General features: G+C 47.9%; 1 protein-coding gene across 1 annotated transcript in view; it reads right to left on the reverse strand.

Moving 5' to 3' along the window:
- LOC147693361 (transient receptor potential cation channel subfamily M member 2-like) overlaps nt 1-19303 on the reverse strand; it is a 1943547-nt gene that overhangs the window by 144080 nt on the left and 1780164 nt on the right. The window contains exon 27 of the mRNA XM_086933684.1: nt 4267-4353. Within this exon, the coding sequence (XP_086789810.1) occupies nt 4267-4353 (87 nt within the window). The remainder of the gene's footprint in view (nt 1-4266; nt 4354-19303) is intronic.

The raw sequence follows: 19303 nt of genomic DNA on the forward strand, positions 1-19303 counted from the left end.
GTACAAATTATACCCCAAATGTTCTCTTCTGTGGTAGTGTGGATCCAAAGTTAGGCATATCAGAGGATAGTGCTAAGAATTTACTATACACTCAAAGGCAGTAAGTGATACCACACTCAATAAAGAAATCCAACACCAATTTAGAAAAATAACATGTACTTTTCGAGTTATGAATTTTTACAGTTTATAGAAATGGGCACAGTGCATTTTCTGGATTGCCAATGTTGTCATATGGAAGAAAAACATGTGTGTCATTCGGGAACTAGATAACGACAGACTGGACTGTTCTTATGGACTTACGGTGAGTATGGGGCAAGGTCCAAAGCCACACCGAAGGTCACATTGGGAGGCTCTGGGTCATGCAGGTGCAGAGGTGTGTCACAGGGACGGGTGCCCAATTCACTTCAATAGGAGAACGGACGGTTGGCAAAAAGACTGCAAGCTTGGACTAGGGGAGGAGAACGGTAACCCTACTGGGAGGCTCGACCCTTGAGATTTTCGTGCACACAAGGACACAACGTCTTTTGGAGTTGTATCCCAGTGCAGGGGTCTCTCGCAGTTGGAGGAGGCTGCCGAAAGAGGCTACAGGCAGCGACTGGAAGTCCAGTCTTGGCAATCCCAAGTATGGGCTTAGCTCTTGTAGGTCTGGGGACAACGTTGGCACCGTCACCTCCATTGGACTCGGGCTCCAGAGTGCGTTGCATAGGCACTTTGAGGTGTTGGGTGGCAGGGTCGCAGACTCACTCTTTGTCTTGGTTTCTGCTGCGGAGACGAAAACAGGACAGCTTGAACCCTCTTGATGCGGGTCTCACTGTTCCTAATGTCCCTGAAGTCCCTTGAGTTTCAGGTCAGTCTTGTTTGGCGTTGTTGTCGGGAATGGACACAAGCCTCGACTGCTGCATGGGGTCCAGTACACCAGGGATTGGTTCTGAGTGGTTCCGGTTGGTCCTGGTGTCCTCACATTTAAAGGGAGGATGGATCAGACCTGTAGGGGCATGGCTACCTCTTCCTGGGTGGCTGCAGCATTGGTAGTCCCCGCAAGCGGCAGATTGGTGTACAGAGGCTTGAGTCTTTGGTGCACGTGGCGGCCGGGGAGAAGCTCCTCTACTCTAAGGGAGTTCCTTTGGCAATTTTCTAAGCACTGGCAGCCCCCCTGGTTTCTTGAAGTCTGCGCAGTGGCAAGGAGAATCAGAAGCTGAATGAAGAATTGGGTGCAGCAAACAGGCCAGTGTGGTTGTTGCCAAGTCAATTGTGCTCCTCAATTCTCGTCAGCAGGCTTCTCCTTTGTCCACTTCATCTTTTGTTCCACAGAAATCTGAAGTCCAGGTATAAGAGGGTCCCCTAAATACTCAATTTAAGGCTGTATAGGGGAGTGAGGGGTAGTAGCCAATGGCTACTTATCCTGGGATCACTATGTCCCCTTTATGACCACTTCCTGTGGAAAGTGAGCATAACCCTGTCCCAGAGTTCCTATGGTGGCCATCACAAAGATGGCACCTCTGGAACGTCTTGCTCAAATCAGTTTAGGCCACCTTAGGGTTGGGCTAGCCTGGTGGTGGGCATGCCTACCTGACTAGCTAATATTCCTGCCTGTCCAGGTGCCAAAGCAATCTGCAGAAAGGGGAGCCAGATTCGGATCTCAAAGGTGGCAGCTTTTTTGAAGCCCACTGCCTTGAAATGCTAAATATACTAGACTTCCTGAAGGAGGAGGTGATAACACCTCTCTCCAGAGCAGGCATTGTTCCTGATCTCATAAGAGTGAAAGGGGGTCAGAAACTCATCTGTGGCAGCAGGGTTGACTCTAAGGTACCCTCTGGGAGCATGTATTATTAAATCCACCACTGGAATCACTGTCGGCTTATTGATACAAAGTATTTGACACCAAACAAGATATACTTCAATAAAGCCATTATGTATCAAGGGAACACGTTTTGACCAGTGCCCAGTACATACCTTAAGATGGCTTCCCTGCCCACTTGAAATATCTAGCGATAGAAATAGACATCAGAGGGTCATATTTGCTCATGCAGATATGTCCTCACATAAAATATAATGCACCCTGCCTTAGGGCTCAAAGGCCTGCTGTAGGGGTGACATTACATATATGACACACAGGAGTGTGTCATGTTGTGTTTTCACTCATGATTTGCATCATGTCACGCAGCCTGCACTGGCAGTCTGTGTCGAATTTGTATGTGGGTCCTTGAGGGTGGCATAATCTATGCTGCAGCCCTTAGGGACCCACTTTAGTACCCTGGCCCTAGGTACCTGGGGTACCACTTACTAATGACTTGCAGGGGTGCTAATGTCCTTGGCAAGTTGTAGCACAATCAGACTTTACCTTGTTTTAGGGAAGGAGCACTGGCACTGAGGTCCGGTTAGCAGGCCTCAGTGCACTGTCAGAGTCGAAAATCAGCATCTAGGAGCTAAAAAAGGGGGAAGAAAGTGGGTGGGGGTAACTGCAACAAAAAGCCAGTTCTCTTTAACACCATCGCTGCTTGAGATCTTCCCCTCCTGTGCTGAGGGCCAATGTTAATGGGTGTGGTCATGACGGAACGGTTCCGTCATGAGCGCAGCTCCACTGTGCCTCATGACGGAACTGTTCCGTCATGAGCATCGAAAGACTTAATAAGCAACTGAAAGTGCCTTTCTTACCCAAACTCTTAATGATCCTGTAATCCAACTGCCACCATGTAAGCCATTCATAATTGCAATAAGTGGGAAGAAGGGTGCCACATGTCTGCGGATTTATGGGGCATTGACGAAACCAGATTGATGTTTCTCACACTGAGCTGTGCCTGTTTGATTAAGGCACTTAATGTGCTGGTACCCGAGCCCTTACCCAGCCTACTGGTGATACAACCAGACCTGGTGTTCCATGCTGACCCATCACTCCAGGAGCCAATATACTTTACCCCTACAACTGAGGCTCACAGAGTAAAGTGAGCTGAATCTATGTGGAGGGAAATTACATTTCTGGCTCTGTAATGTCACCTCAGAGTGGTCCGGAACCTCTGCAGCCAGTGAAATAACGGCGGCTGTTGCTTGTAAGTTATCTGGCAAAGCATGTAATCCACTCAGCTTGTGAAGGTCCATCAATATTTCATTCCATTGATAGATCTGTATTGCCTTATCTTTAGCAATCTTCAAATCTAAAAAGTCGGCCACTTTTGCTTCCCTAAAAGCACTGTCAAGAGATTATTTTGTAGGCAACGGTCGCAACTCCAATATAGGATCGAGGGATAGGTAGATCTGTTCTTGGGCCACTTCCTTTCCTTACCATGTCTGGCAGGAGAGTGGTGATGCTCTCTTATGCTTTTAATGGTGACAAGATGGATACCCAGATCAAGATCTGGAGCAAGATTTGGTTCTCGACAAGGAGGTTGCCCTTGTGGGGCCATCAACTTCTTTTTTTAAGGATGCCATCTTCAACTTGACTTTTCTTTTCTTAATGCCTACTGAAAGCCACAGATCAGAGTCTTGAGTCACGCACAGGACCCAGAGACCACATAAATTTGCAGTAAGGATCTGCCACTGGCATTCATTGGCAACAAACAGAACTGAAATCCAATGAATTTATAAGAGGCATCCCTTCATAATGTAAAAATGAACAAATTGCTAAAAATATTTTAGGATAGATTCACAAATGGCGCAGGGACCAACGCCTGTGGCAGTGCCAGAAAAAGGAACTGACATCACTGGAGTTCCTGAATTCTGCATGTCCCTTCCTGCGACATCCCACGACGCAGGTCAGGACATCAATGGACATCCCCTAATCGATGCAGAGAAATGGCTTAAAACATTCCAAGCAGAGGAATGGCTTAAAACATTCTAAACCAAGTCTATTGCCTTGCATTGGCATTAATTTGAGGTATCTGTAAGAGTATGTGGTGGGCATACCACGGGGGCAATAAAGATGAAAGACCAAGTTGTGTGCAGTTACAAAAGTCAATTCTATTGCAGTAAATGAAATCATGATCTAGGGATGCTATCAACTGTCCAGAATACAGTGCAATCCCAGATGGGCCAGATGTCAGAAGGACTATGCAAGTTCGACACAAAACAGAATAGTATTTAAACACCAGCGACATAAAATACCATTAGAGTAATCAATGTGTAGTCACGTTGTTGAAATGGTACAAAATGGTTCATACTAATCAATAGGGCACAGCAGTAGTCTGAGGTCACACTGGAAAATATGTCAGAGGGCATGTCATTTTACAGTACAAGATTAACATCAGGGCCAGGGAGAGGTTGTGCGCTTACCATGTTAGCAAGAGGTGCCAAAAGCTGTTCGAGCCATACTGCTCCAGGTTTCCAAGTCCCCAAATGCCTGTCCTTCCCATTGGGTTCCTAATAAAATTGATTTAATACATTTAAATATGTACAAGCCCCAAAGGCACAATGTTTTAATTTTTCTCTTACACCTACTCACTGGTTTCCTGGACAATTTCCTTTCCACTATCAGAAATACATTGGAATCAGTGATACACCTGGGCACCACCTGGTGTCTGTTAAGAGGCAGCCAGGGGTGTGCAGATGGATTTGCTGAGAAGATCCACGTCTTTTTGAAGGCCACACTTGGTTCATTGTAAATTATTTCAATGTCCTACTCAGTCTGAGTTTAACCCTCTCCATCGTGTGTCCAACTTGTGTCAGAGCTCTTTTGCAAGAGAGCTTAATCATCCCTTATCCGTAACAGGCATTACCATTATTTATATTTCAAGAAAAAAGATTTTCCACAAAACAAGTGCAATGTATACAGAAAAATACAACATGTAGGTACAATTCAGGTAGACAGGCATAACATCTGGCAAACTACCGCATCAGTGAAGCCAAACAGATTCCCTTTTTGTTAAATTATCATTCTGAAATAGTTTGGATGACTCTAAAACACTTCCAAAGGTAGGTATTCATGTATTTGCTGTTTTAAGTTTACATCACATTACTCCCACCCTGCTGGAACCCCATTAGCTCCCTTTGCCACGCCCACCATCTTGAAAACCAACTGCATCAGTTCCAAAGCTGTCACAACCAGCACCTCTGCTTATCTTGCAGAGAGGCTCACCTTCTCCTTTGGTTCTCAGGACACCATCAGACTGCAGACCACGAAGTGTATGCATCAACCCTAAAGGCTAGAAGAGAGTTCAAAGTAGCATCTTTGAAACCAGGGCATTTTAGTGAACTTCTTGGAGGTGAAGACTTCTGCTCGGCATCATGTACACAGGTGCTTTGCAAGGCCTGATCTCCAGCAGTCGACACTCAGGGTCTCATTTACTAGCCCATTGCGCCGCCAGTGAATAACTTTTTTAGATGCACCGGCGGCACAGTGTGCCTTCCCATATATACAAGGCCATGTAAAGTCACCCTGCGTGACTTTTCATGGCCTTGTAAATGTGGGCCCCTTTTCACACGCTACTCTACAGAAAAGGGGCGTTCCATGGGTGTTGCTGTGTGTTAGAAACGGGGTCTCTAGTAGGCAGGGATATGCATCCTAGTCTAAATAGGGACCGCCGCGTCCAACAGGGTATGTCCAAAAAACACCCTGGACCACCCTCTGGTAGCTTGGCGCAGAGCGGGTAGACCTAACTCAAGAGGCAATGTGTAAAGTATTTCTGTAACATGTACCCTCAAGAACACAGTGACATACCACAAAAAGGACACCACACCAGCTTTAGAAAAAATAAAAGTATCTTTATCTAAATTTTTGGCAAGATCAAAAGCATCATAAATCCCCCATACATAAGTAGTTCTCTTTTCCGGGTTTGCCTTTGATAATGTTCAGGGTTGGGAAAAGAAGAATAAGCTTGCAGGTGGGGTAGGAATAACCCCTGTCCCAGGTGTGGGGAAAGTCAAGTGGAAAACAAGATGCAGCCTCTGAATAGTGTGGTCTTTTAAATGTCGGCGCTATCCCTAGTGCGCAAAACCCCTCACACTCCTGGTTAGGTCATAGTCAAACCACTGGGCCCCCGTTTGTGCCGTAATGTGAAGTACTGTGTTTGCTGTCCGTGTTTGCCCCACAAAGTAAAAACAAAAAATTTGCCCCAGATATCCTCTTTGGATACGTCTGATTACTTCGGTGCCCGGGCCCCGGCACTGCCACTCCTCCAGGGGCAAGTACGGACCCTCACACTTCCCTGCCTTGTTCAACCCAGTTGGGAGGCTGAGAGAGCTCTCCCCCAGTCCGGCCAGGACGGTAACACTACCTTCTCCTTGGCCGGTCCCGAGCGGTTACTGGGGAGGGTGGGGGTGCAGTCTCTCCCTCTCTATGTCCTACGCCGGCAACAGCTGGTCGCGGAGATGGAATCGGGCTAGCTCAAGCTCCCTTAGTTTCAGTACGGCTCCTCCGGACGGTGAGCACCTCGTTGTCAAGCAACACTCAACGCTGGAACCAATCCCAGTGCAGCTCCCATCTGACGTCGGCGGGGAGAGCTGCACAGTGCTCCCGAGGATCCCGGGCCGGCGGCGGTGACAATGGCACCCACAGCGCTTTCCTCTGGTCACAGGCGGACATCGCTTTCAGGTTCCCGGACCGGCGGCGGTGAATTCAGGGGCAATGGTTGATGACGGTTTGAGTTGCAAGTTGGGACGCAATCCATGCGGTGGGTGATGTAGAGCACAAAGTCCTTTTCCAGCAAGGCAGGTGTTAAGTTAGGTGCAGTTCCGCGTGCACAGCGTTGCAGGGACAGTCCTTGAAATGTTTACTGTCCTTGTGATCCTCCAATAACCAGGAGCCAGTCAGAACACAATGGAGAGACTCTGGAGGTGACCTTTAGTTCCCCTCTGGCAGGGCAAGATCAGCAGGCAGTAGGGCAGCTCAGCACATTGGGGTTGCAGTTCCTGGGAGCAGTCAGCCTAAAAAAAAAGTGGCAATCCTCCTGGCACAGCAGTCTTTACTCCAGCAGAGTTTATTCTTAATCCAGTGGTGGAACAAAGATGCGTGGTCAGGACCCTCCCTTTAATACCCTGGTGTCTGACAACTAGAAGGGGGCAGAAGCTTTGGGAAGGGTCTAGGGGGTCTGGGGTGTTCCCTGCGTTCCCTGACCTGGCTGTCTACAGTGACAAATGCAGGGTTGTTAAGTCTATTGTGGGGCAGTCAGGCCCAGCCTATTCAGGTGGAAAGGTGGAAATCACCACTCCCTCCTCCCAGCCCTTAGAGGCCATCAGCATACTGATGGGAGGGTGGAGTCCGCAGTGCACTGACTAAGTGCAGGGCAGGAAAATGTCCACTTTCTAAAAGTGAGATTTCTAAGACAGTGGTGCTAAAATCCAATATCCAACTAGAGAGGGTTCCTGCCGTACCAAACGTGACATACTTATTATGTCCCAGTTAGTAGTTATCCCATAAGGGGGGTTCCCAATGTACGTCTATGGAGGGGTAGGCCTCACTGCGGTAGCAGGGGCCTGTGGCAGGTATATTAATGTCACCATGGTTTTAGGAGAGAGCACCTGCACCTTAGCACTGTTTAGCAGTGGTAAGGTGCCCAGAGTCCAAAGTCCAACAAAAATGTACGGTCAAGTGGGAAGCAAAAAGGGGAAAAAATATTGGGGGGGAGACCGCATTGAGGCTGACAGGTCCAACACTGTGGGTGTTCCCATGCCTCATCCATGGAACCTAAGACATTCCCAGATTCACAAAGTGTCAAAAACCTGGGAATACGTCAGAACCATACGCCTCACTAAGGGAGGCGTAGGAGCAGCGCAACGAGGAGAAATACTTTATTTCTCCTCATTGTTTGTTCCTTCTATGTTTGTTGCTTTCTGCAGTACACATAGAAGCAGCAAATCATCTTTAATGATTGTTTATGTGCAGGAAGGTGTTCCTTCCTGCACATAAATGATCATCCCTGCAACGCAGGCACCCTTGCACTATAGCAAAAGGGTGTCTGCATTGGCGCACAGCTGCTGTTTGTGCGCAGATGCTAGGGAGATGGAATGCCCCTTATCTTGTAGATACAGCACGTACCTGCCCTTTCAGTTAGAGGCATGGCAGCACAGCAGGATTGCTTGCTGCACTGCAGTGCGTCCAGATATAGTAAATGAGGCCCTTAGTGCATTTGGTATTTCAATCTTGATATGGATATTTTCAACAGGCCACTGATAATTCCTAAATGTGGTTATTTTCTTGCTACAACAGTTCAGTGTCATTTTTCTATTGAGACTTTCACATATCTATCTGAACATGACACACCTGACAAAGAAGTCTGAATGAAGAAAGAAGAAACATCTTTTTGAAATGCATATCTTCCATGTGGTGCAAAGTCCTCCGGTGTGCCCTGAGCACCCTCATTTGTTGCTGACTGGTGGTACTGGTGGTAACTGACTCTGAATGTTCCTGGGCTCTCTATAACCAGGTGCAGGGCGAGTGCTATGTTGAAAACACAGTGGAAACACACACATACATTAAGATACACTTATAATTGGTCTGACCGACCCTATAAATCCCAAGAACATAAGGCAGAGGAACAGCAGCCCTTTATGCGTGCACTTCTGAGAACCTAAGGTGATCTGAAAAGCAGCCTTGTGTTGGAGCCCTGCTTTTAAGTGTAAATTGTGTCCAATCTCGAATTCGGTGGTAGGGGCCGTACAAATGAAGAAACTGCAATATTTTGGCATATTAGATACCCCAGGGGTGGGGGGTCATGCACTTATGAATTTATGATGTTAAATCGCAAACATTTACAATGCATGCCTTTACAATGCAGTTTTTACATTGCAACATCCATTACAACACGTTTTTAGAGTAGAACATCTGAAAGAGGGGCAGAGAGCGGATCCATAGCCTTTGCTGTGCACCATGCCACAAATTTGTTCCACCTTCAGGCGTATACCATTTTCGTGGAGGGACGCCTGGCTGCCAGAATAACATCACAGACTTCAGGAGACAAGTCAAATGGCCTCAACTGTTGCCGCTCAATCTCCACGCATGTAGGTGGAGACTGGACAGGCTTGAGTGGAGGACCGTCCCCTGCTGCTGGGACAGAAGGTCCTCCTGAAGAGACAGACGAATCGGGGGATTGACTGACATACTGAGTAGCTCTGGATACCGGTATCTTCATGCCCAGTCCGGAGCCACAAGGATGACTTGGGCTCGTCAGCACTCTGGGCAGAAGTGGTATAGGCGGAAAGGCGTACAACAGAAAAACGTCGCCGTGCGAGTGGCGCCTTGGAAATTCCAAAGCACAGAACTGATGACATTGCACGCTCTCTTTGGTGGCAAATAGATCTAACCAAGGCTCTCCCCACTGCTGAAGGAAACCTTGTGCCCCATCCGAGTTCAAACGCCATTCGTGATCTGGCAGCTGAGTTTGTCCACCCTGGCGTTCAGGGAACCTGCCAGGTGTTGAACCACCAGGGTGACGCCCTGGTGTTCCAGCCATGTCCAGAGGCGCAGAGCCTCCTGACAAAGGGTCCACGACCCCACCATGCCCTGTTTGTTGCAATACAACATGACGGTGGTGTTGTCCATGAACACCTGCACTACACTTCTCCGGATAGAGGGAAAGAATGCCTTCAGTGCAAGCCGGATCGCCTGCAGCTCCAGACGGTTGATATGGAGCCGGGACTCCACCGTAGACCAGAGGCCTCTGATCTCCGCCTCTCCCATGTGGCCACCCCATCCCAGAAGGGACGCATCCGTCACCACTGTGTGCTGTGGTTGGAGAAGGGAAAGGGATCTGCCACTGACCCAATCACGGTCCGCGAGCCACCACTGCAGCTGATTCGCAGTGCCCTCTGAGATCAGGACATGGTCGGACAGGTTGCCCTGATGCTGTGCCCACTGGAACTTCAGGTCCCACTGCAGAGCCCGCATCCGCCACCTGGTATGATGTACCAGCAGAATGCAGGTGGTCATCATCCCCAGGAGCCGCAGCGTCAGCCTGACCGAAACTAGGGATAAAGGCCGAAAGATCGGAATCAGAGCCTGTATACCCCGAACCCGCGGCTCGGGAGGATAAACCCGAAACTGCGCCGAGTGCAGAACCGCTCCGATGAAGAGGAGCTTCTGAGAGGGACTCAAGTGTGACTTCGCCACGTTGATGGAGAACCCCAGCAAGTTCTGGAGATCGGCCATAGTCTGAGGTGGGAGTCTATTGTCTGGGGCGAGCCTGCCTTCAACAACCTGTCGTCGAGATAGGGGAAGACTGGAACCCCTAATCTACACAGATGAGCTGCGACCACCGCCATCACTTTCGTGAATACCTGAGGGGCACTGGTGAGGCCGAAGGGGAGCGCGGTAAACTGGAAGTGCTTGTGGCCTACCGTGAACCGCAGGTAGCGCCGGTGGGCCTGCAGGACAGGGATGTGGAAATATGTGTCCTGCAAGTCCAACACAAGCATCCAGTCTCCAGGGTCCAGGGCAGCCAGGACCTAAGCTAAAATCAGCATCTTGAACTTCTCCTTCCGGAGGAAGCCGCTGACGCTCCGGAGGTCCAAGATAGGGCACAGGACCCCTTTGCCCTTCATGGGAACCAGAACGTAGTGGGAGTAGCAACCACGTCCTATTTCTGGCCCAGGAACGCGCTCAATGGCCCCCTTGGCAAAGAGGGCCGGAACTTCCTCCTGCAGAAGTTGAAAGTGTTCCCCCGACATGCGCTGGTACTGCGGTGGCATGGCTGGAGGGGTCACCTCGAAGGGGAGGGAGTAGCCTGTTCGGACGATTTGCAGCACCCACCTGTCCGAAGTGATGGTACGCCAGTGGAGAAGGTGATGGCGAACCCTGCCTCCTACTGGCGTAGAATGGGCCTGAAAGCTCGGGCAGGGTAGGCTTTGAGATGGATGCTGTGGGAGTGGATGTGGACTGACCAGGCCTCTGACCCCGTGCACCGCCACGGTGGTTACCACGTCCGCGACCGCGTTGAGGTTGGTTCTGCGGCCTGTGGCTGGACAAATGTGTGGGGGCACCCCTTCCTTGGCCACAAAAGGGACAAAAAGCAGAAGTCTGCTGGTGCTGACCCGACAGGCCCAAGGACTTGGCCGTAGCCCTGGAGTCTTCGAAAAGCTCAAGGGCACTGTCTGCTTTGTCGCCAAAAAGGCGACTGCCATGGAAGGGCATGTCCATGAGCGTGTTTTGGCTATCCTCCGAAAAATTGGCGGACCTCAGCCAGGTGTGGCGACGGATCGCCACCGTCGTGGAAATCGCTCTGCCTAGCGTGTCCGTGGTATCAAGCCCACATAGGATGGAATACTGTGCTGTGTTCCACCTCTCAGCAAGAGCCTGGGCGAGCCGTGTCTGGGCCTCATCTGGACACTGAGGCAGCATGTCCGCCACCGTATCCCACAGAGAGTGGGTGTAATGGCCCAAAAGGCATGGAGTATTAATGGGCCGCAACCCCAAGCTGACTGAGAACAGTTTCTTCCCAAACTGATCAAGCCTTTTGGATTCCCGATCCGGGGGAGCGGTCGGGGATGCGGTCTGGGACGTATAGGCCTGGATCACCAGACTCTCGGGTGGGCTGTATGGACAGAAAGCAGGGGTCGCCCAGAGCCGGGCGGTGGCTTCGGGCAATGTTCCCATCGACAGGGGGCACTGTGGAGGGCTTGGACTAAGTGCTCATCAGAACGTCAGTGAGGGCCTCATTGAACGGCAGCATAGGCTCCGAAGAGCTTACTTGGGTTGAAGTACCTCGGTGAGGAGATCAGTCCTCACGGATGCAGCAGGGATCTCAAGAGCCAAGGCCTTGGCTGCCCTGCACAACACCACACCATATGTAGCACCCTCTTCCGTAGCCACGGAGGGAGGAGAGATGAAACCAGTGTCAGGCGATGTGTCAAGACCACTGGCCTCGCCCAGCTCATCTGCCCAGTCCTGACTTAACTGGCACTGTTGTGCCAGATGGTCCTAAGACCCCTCCCAGTTATCCCCCTCATCCGTGTCCTTTTAAACAGGCATAAAGGACTAAGCCGGGTCATAGATGAATTGCTCACCCAGCGACGCCGGAGACGGTGCCGAGAGGTGCCATTCCAATGCCGGACCCGGGCTGAAACCGGGGGCATCGTCGTCCAGCGGAGGAGTCGTGAGGTCGAGATTGGCGCCGACCGAGATCCATGCCTGGATCCCGGGGTGTGCTGCGGCACCGGGGCCTAAGTCGCCGGCACGCTAGGACCCCCAGTCGGACCCGTGGGACTCGAAGGTGCCACGGTGGGTCTCGAGGGTGGAAAGAGAGTCCTCATGGCCATGAGGAAGTCTCGAATCTCGCCCGGTGTCGCATTGAGCCCAGAGTCTGGAGGGTGTGGAGCTGGATGCAACGCCTGTGGCTCCGGCGGAGCCACGTGGGTGGTGCCACCCTGAGCCTCAGCCGAGTCGCGCAACCAGCGAGGGGAATCAGAAGAGCGATGTCGCCTCTTTGGCTTCTTCTTCCCATGCCTCGACTTACCTGAATGCGAGGACTTGGAACCCGATGAGCGGTGGTGGCTACGGCTCCGGGACCGGTCCCTTGACTTCCTCCTCGACCGGGACCTCGAGCGGCGTGGAGCCGACTGTCGGATCTCGAGAAGCTTACGGGACCGCTCCCGCCTAGCTTTCGAGGTCAAGCCCCTGGTCGGCCCTAGACAGTAGAGACATCAGTCGGTGACAGGCGTCACACGGCTTGAAACCGGGCATCCCTACCGGCACCAGGAGTCGAAGACGACTCGAAAAAGATAGTCAAAAAGACCAAAAAGTTAGTCAAAAAGTGACTAAGGGTACTAGCTCTTCCCAGATCAGCGCTTGCTGGCGCGGAAAAAAGAAGAACTGACGTCAGAGCGCGAGGGCGGCACCTAAGTACTCCGACAACGTCATCGACAGATGCGGAGTCGCAGACAACGCCTACCGACACACAGGGGTACTGCTGATGAAAACTTTACGGATCCAGTCTGACCCCTGGGGATATTCTAAGGTGAGGAATCTAACTAACGTGTTTCTTTCAGATACACTTTCCTTTCCCCTGCTTGGTGTATGCTAATCACCTGGAAGAACTGCTCAAGCAACTAAACTGATACTGCAAGACAGGTGATCTTTCCTGGCCCACAAATCCGTTTGCTGCATGGGAACTTACTGTCCTCGAATAGCAACAATTTGCACTTTCATTAGGTGAAACATTTGATGAATTTCTGGTGATATTTTATGCAACAAGAAGGAAAATGTTATCTATATAATCACTTTTTCAATCTTCTTAAAAATTTTTTTTTTATAATCCCATAAAATAACCTAATTTAACTGACCAAGAACTGACTCTCCACTGAGATAACGACAGAGACACTTGTCGATTGTGGGGACAGAACGAATGAGAAGATAAATTGGGTTGAATATAAGAAGCCTGGGTCAGAAAAGAGGTGTTTTAATGTTCTTTTAAGTTGCAATGTTGAAACTTCACAGAATGCTTTACAGTTGGGATTTGCCAGCCGATGGGCTGCGTCCTACAAGTGTCAGGGGTGGAGGACTGATGTGGTATCTCTGGATTAGGTAGGGAGACAGGAATGTTTCTCAGTTCATGTTTAAAAACTCTCACTTTTATTACATATATTGATGGAGCATTGTGTGGACATCATCATTAACAAATAGCACATCTCCCATTGAAATGGCCACAAACTTTCCAAAATACAAGTAGTTTTACTGATAAAGCCATGCAGAATACACACGACAATGTGAGGAAATTGGGCTTCTCATTTGTTCTGATCTTATAAAAACTCTGTTTCCATCACACTTCAAAGTTACAAAAAATGAGCTTTCCTAACAACACAAATATATATATTGAAATACTCGTACAGTTAATTTGCAAACTATTTAAATGCTGTTTATCGGAAAAAAAACAGCCTTTCATTTTTTTCCTGTACTGCCACAAGATTGTCAGACAGCTTATTTCACTAAGTCCTCTACTTTTTCAGACAGAAAAAGCAAAGGGAACAACAATCGTCAAGATAAAATAGGCAGCAATTTGTAAGAAGAAATAGGTTGACATTTGATATCTGTCTTTGAATCCACAACAAGTAGGACAAGATAAAAATGTAAAAACATCTTTCTTGCTTATTAACTTTTTGAAAGAACAGAACCAGAACACCCTTTCTTTGCTGAATCAAGCTCTCTCTCAAGAATAGGCCACCAGGCCCTACAAATAGATACATCTTGACTTCATAGCAAGCGGGTGAGTAGATTTGTTTAGGCCTGACATGGGTGATATATTAAGCACTTTTGCAGAAGAGCAGATGGTATTTGTCAAAGGAGAGGTTTCTACATTATAACTGGCTGAAAAAGGCTTCCAGAGACAAATGTCCAACAGCAACTCCACTCCGCATCCTGCTCCAAAACCTATCCCGATTGCTAGACATCTTAGAATGCAGAAAAACAGTGTCAATGGTATATCAGGCTGGGAGAAAATGACATTTTTATGAGTTCACCCCCCTTTTGTACTGATATTTATAGCCTGTTTTCACCCTGCAAACTGGCGCAGTGATGTTCAGTGTCTAATGGATGTGCTCTGAACCCCACGACATGTAGAAATTAGTTAATCCCTGAATGGAATATTTAACTTTTCTATAAGGCCATGATAATGTAGAAACTGCACCCATGGCATAGAAACTGCAATGTCACCTATCGACTCGTGAACATATTGTGCCATCCACCAGTGTGATAAGGAGAAGATGGCTTCATGCCTACCGTTGTAGCCTGACTGCTGCAGTTCAAACTATAGTGTGACCTGTCAAAATACCCCTTTAGCCAGGTAAAAACCTCAATTTTAAATATTAGTTAGACACCCGTATGTTGACATGTTAGCCCATGAGGTAGGGTGCAAGGTATTTAAAAGTGGTACATGTAGAAAAATATTGTCAACATGTTTCTATAGGAACAAGGGCCACAATGCTATTCTCACTATGGCAGATCTAGCTTTCCTATGTAGAAAACCAGAGTGCAGTTTAAAATACTAATACTACAAAAGCGGAAAAGGGACCAGCTAGAAAACTAATTAAACCACTATTTTAAGTAATTATTAAAAATCCAATTCATTGGTGAAATTGGATTTCTAATAAATATTAAAGAAAAGTAAATTTTAGAAAGTTACCCTTTATCTGCCTGAGCTTTCAGGAAGCTAGTTTGCATTAGCTCTCCAGCTATTACCAGCCAGTGCTCAGCCTTGAATGAGTTGTTAATTAGGTGTGAAACCACCTGTCCTAGGAGCCCACAATAGTCTGACTTAAATGGGCAGAGATTACTGTAAACTTAGTAGAATATGCAGGGTAAGGATCTGCCCCTCCTGTTGACACCCCAGTGTCAAATCCTACCTGGCAGGTTTGTCTGGAGCACATGTAGAGGTTTTGCACCCCTCAAAGGAAACAAACAGGTGGCAAGGACAATTCTTGTGTACTACCTGTGTAGTTTCTAAAGAATACTACTTTTGTCTTTCCAGACATCTGTCTCTGGCTTTGTTGTGAGTATAATGACTACTTCAAACTTTTAGTGTGAAATGTGAGGAGACACCAGAATTATCATAGTACAATCCATACAAACATCTCCAGCCCCCGCTAAAGAGAACATTTCTGTGAAGAATCCCAACTGACCAGTGGCATATGTACCTGGACTGGACTTTGCTGTAGCCCTCAGCCTGACACCTTGAGAATCTCTATGTGCTCCCCTGAGGTCCTGTGGGACCAAAGGAATTTTGAGAACTTTTTCAACACTTTGCTTCAGAGTTTTAGGGTACCAGAAAGCAACAATTATTTGACTGACTTTTTAGATTGGGATCAGAATTTTTGGGACTTTCTCTACTCTCAAGTCCTAGCCGTGCCAAGCTACTTAGTGTATCCAACCCTTGGCCCTTTGACTAAACCTAACACTATAGTGACTTTATTAAGTGTGGTGAACACCAATTCATCATTGGGACTTGGTTCAGAATAGATCCAGCTTAAATATTAAAATAATGAGCCATAGGTAGAAGAATGTGTAGCCAATTAGTACAGGAATATCATTAAGGCATCTATATTACTTTTTGCAGTAGCGTTTTCATCAGTCCTATGGGGAGGGAGAAATGGATCAAAGGTATACATCAATTCTCATGCATAAGTTTATCAGTCAACCATGTTGACATCCAATTTAGTATTGAGACGTATCATTTCCGTATGTATTTCCTCAACCTTCTTCCATTTAAGTACGTCTGTGACCTACTTTCCGAGTCTTGGAACCTTAGTTGACATCTGAAGGATCGTTGCCATTCTTTTGGCTAATAATAATGTTAAGTGTAACACCTTTTTCTACAAAGCAATGGCTGCCTTTATTCAACTAAAGAATATCTGGATCTCCAAGGACTTATAGTTGCACACAAAGATCAGACTTTTTAAGACCAACGTAAAATTGGCCCTTCTATGTGGGCAGACACTTGGAGGACAACAGTGATCACCACCAACAAAGTCCAGTCCTTCATCAACACCTGTCTAAGGAAAATCCTCCAAATCGACCTGTCCAAACTCCATCAGCAATAACGGCCAAAGGCTGTTGTTTTGCAACTCGCTGCTCATGAAGAAATCATGAAAAGAGTCTAGGGCTGGATAGATCACACCCTCCACAAATCTGCATCAAACACCACCAGACATGCCCTCACCTGGAACCCCAGAGGGAAAAGTAAAATAGGAAGGCCAAGAAACACCTGGCATCGAGGTCTCAAGGCTGACTGCAAGGACATAGGTTACACCTGGCGGCATATTGAAACAAAAGCCTAGGACAGAGATGGTTGGAGAGTCCTGATTGAAGGCCTATACCCCAGGAGGGGTAGTAGGCGTAAGTGAGTAAGTTACACCTTTTAAGAGAAAACGCTGATATGCATACATATTGAGTCATATACATTGATTACCTATCTTCCATATTCTTAGCATAATCTTTCATCTTGTGTAGCGTGTTACCATCAATGTGCTTCCAATGTTATATAGTTAAGTGCCTCACTAGAGGACTTCTAAAGTAATAGGAGTACCTTTCTATGTCTCTACTCTGTTTTCATATACCATTCCTGATTGCCTTTGTGACAAACTGGTTAATAATTTGGGGTGAATTGCAATTCCACAGTGTTATCTTTGGCTCTGTAAATGTTAAATCTGAAGAATTGTCATATGCACTTTAAATACAGTTTTAATGATTTTTTCCCCCTTATTTTAAATGCCAATGAACACTTATTAAAATATATTGACCTATGTTACACATAATGTTTAGGGCCATATGTATGAAACAAATTTTTACTCGCAAACAAACCGCAAAAAACAGCGTTTGCGACTAAAAATTCGCAAAACGCGTTGTATGCGACATTCTCGCATCGCAAAAATAAGGAATCGCAAAAATAGCGATTTCTCATTCTGCAAACCAATAATTCTGCGATTATTTGTGCGAATTCCAAAACTGTGATTTTCAATTTGCAAAAATCGCATTTTAAGAAATCACATTTTAAGAAATCGCCATAAAAGGTATGAAAAAATCGCAATTTGCGATTTGACGAAATTTCTCAATTTTTAGAATCACAATTACCACCAAGTGTGAGCAGGTGGTAACCAGTTGCAAACTATTTAAGGAGGCCCACAATGCAACAGATTTTTCCACAATGGCTGGGCTGTATGTGATAGCCAGGAGGCTGCGACTCAGAGCTCCTGCACAGAGGAGGAGACGCCAGGAAACGATCTTTCGTGCACGCATAACCCTGTTCCAGCGGACTGAGGAGGAGATCCATACAAACTACAGACTGGATGATGAGAGCATCCTTTAATTAATTGAGGAGCTCAAACCTATACTTGAACACCCCACACGCAGGACACACACCATCCCCACCCACATCCAGGTCCTCTGCTCACTGCACCTCTTGGCATCAGGTAGCTTCCAGGGGGTCATAGCCACAGCAGGAGGGGTGTCACAGAGTGCATGCCGTGCTTTTTCCACGGGTTCCTTGATGTCATGGTACGAGACTGCATCACCACATCCACTTCCCCAGAACACCACAGGCACTGGACCAGACCAAGCAGGAGTTCTATCAAATAGCAAAATTTCACCACGTCATTGGATGTATAAATGGGACACATGTCACCATATCCCCCTCCCAGAACGAGTATGTGTTCAGGAATCGCAAATCCTACCATTCCCTGAACATACAGGTGGTGTATAATGCCAAGCACATCATCCCCAACATTGTCGCTAAATACCCAGGCAGCACGCACAACGCCTTCATCTTCCGCCACAGTGGGATACACCGTCGACTCACAAGTGGGGAGTTTGGTAAGGGATACCTACTAGGTAAATGCATTTGTACAAAGGACAAACTAGTGAAGGATAGCATTGGCAGGACAGTGTTTAACCATATTTCTCCCACCCCACAGGTAACAGTGTGTATGCGGTCTGTGATTTCATACTGACTCCCTACCTGAATCCTGCCAACGCTGGGGAGCGGAGGTACAACAGTGCCCACATAGCAACCAGATGTACCATTGAGCGGACCTTCGGGATACTCAAGAGCAGATTCAGATGCCTACATAAGAGTGGAGGGGCACTACAATACAGTCCCCAGACCTGTTGCAAGATAATAGTAGCATGTGCCTTGCTGCACAACATCGCCACCAGGAAAGGCACACCAGTGGAGCTCAGTGAATCGGATTCATCAGATGAGGAGGGGCCAGCGCCAGGACGCATGCCAGCCGGTGTTATTGGTGCAGCTGCTAGGCGCCAGAGGCGAGATGAGATTACACACAACTATTTCTAGGTAAGAAAATATGACACAATGCTGAATATCAGTTGTGAGACTGTGTTTATTTCCTAATCTTCCGGATAAATGATGGCACACGGCCTGTGTACCACACAATGTATCGTCCAAAGCCCAGCACATGTTAGTATCACAGTGTGATTGTACAATCAGGGGCAAGTGTTCATGTTAACTGAGTTGATGCACACATCTCCTGGTCCAAGTTAGAGCACCTCATATGCGGCTCTGTCGGGTCAGGACCCTGGCTGGGGATGCACAGCGCCCTCGTCACCTGTCCCAGTAGCCCTACTGTGACGCCCACTACGGCGCCTATCCGAGGGGGAGGGCAGGGGTGATGCTGCTCCTTCCAGATTGTGTGTCCTCATCTGTTGGAGTGAGGACTCCTGGGCCAGTAGTGCGAGCTGCCCGCAGCTCATCCACAGCAGATGTGACCTGTACCAGGGCCCTTGCCACGTCCTGGCTGTTGTGTGCCGCCTCACGCTGCATACATATGCTGGGCCTTGACAGCACATTTGTTGCTGAGGACAGGCGGTTAACCGCCTGGGTGTAGAGATCTAAGCGCTGCATTTCCCTGCGCCTAGCAGCACGATCTGCCTTTAGTT

This window comes from Lissotriton vulgaris, chromosome 8 (genome assembly GCF_964263255.1).
Source record: "Lissotriton vulgaris chromosome 8, aLisVul1.2, whole genome shotgun sequence".
NCBI classification, from domain to species: Eukaryota; Metazoa; Chordata; class Amphibia; order Caudata; family Salamandridae; genus Lissotriton; species Lissotriton vulgaris.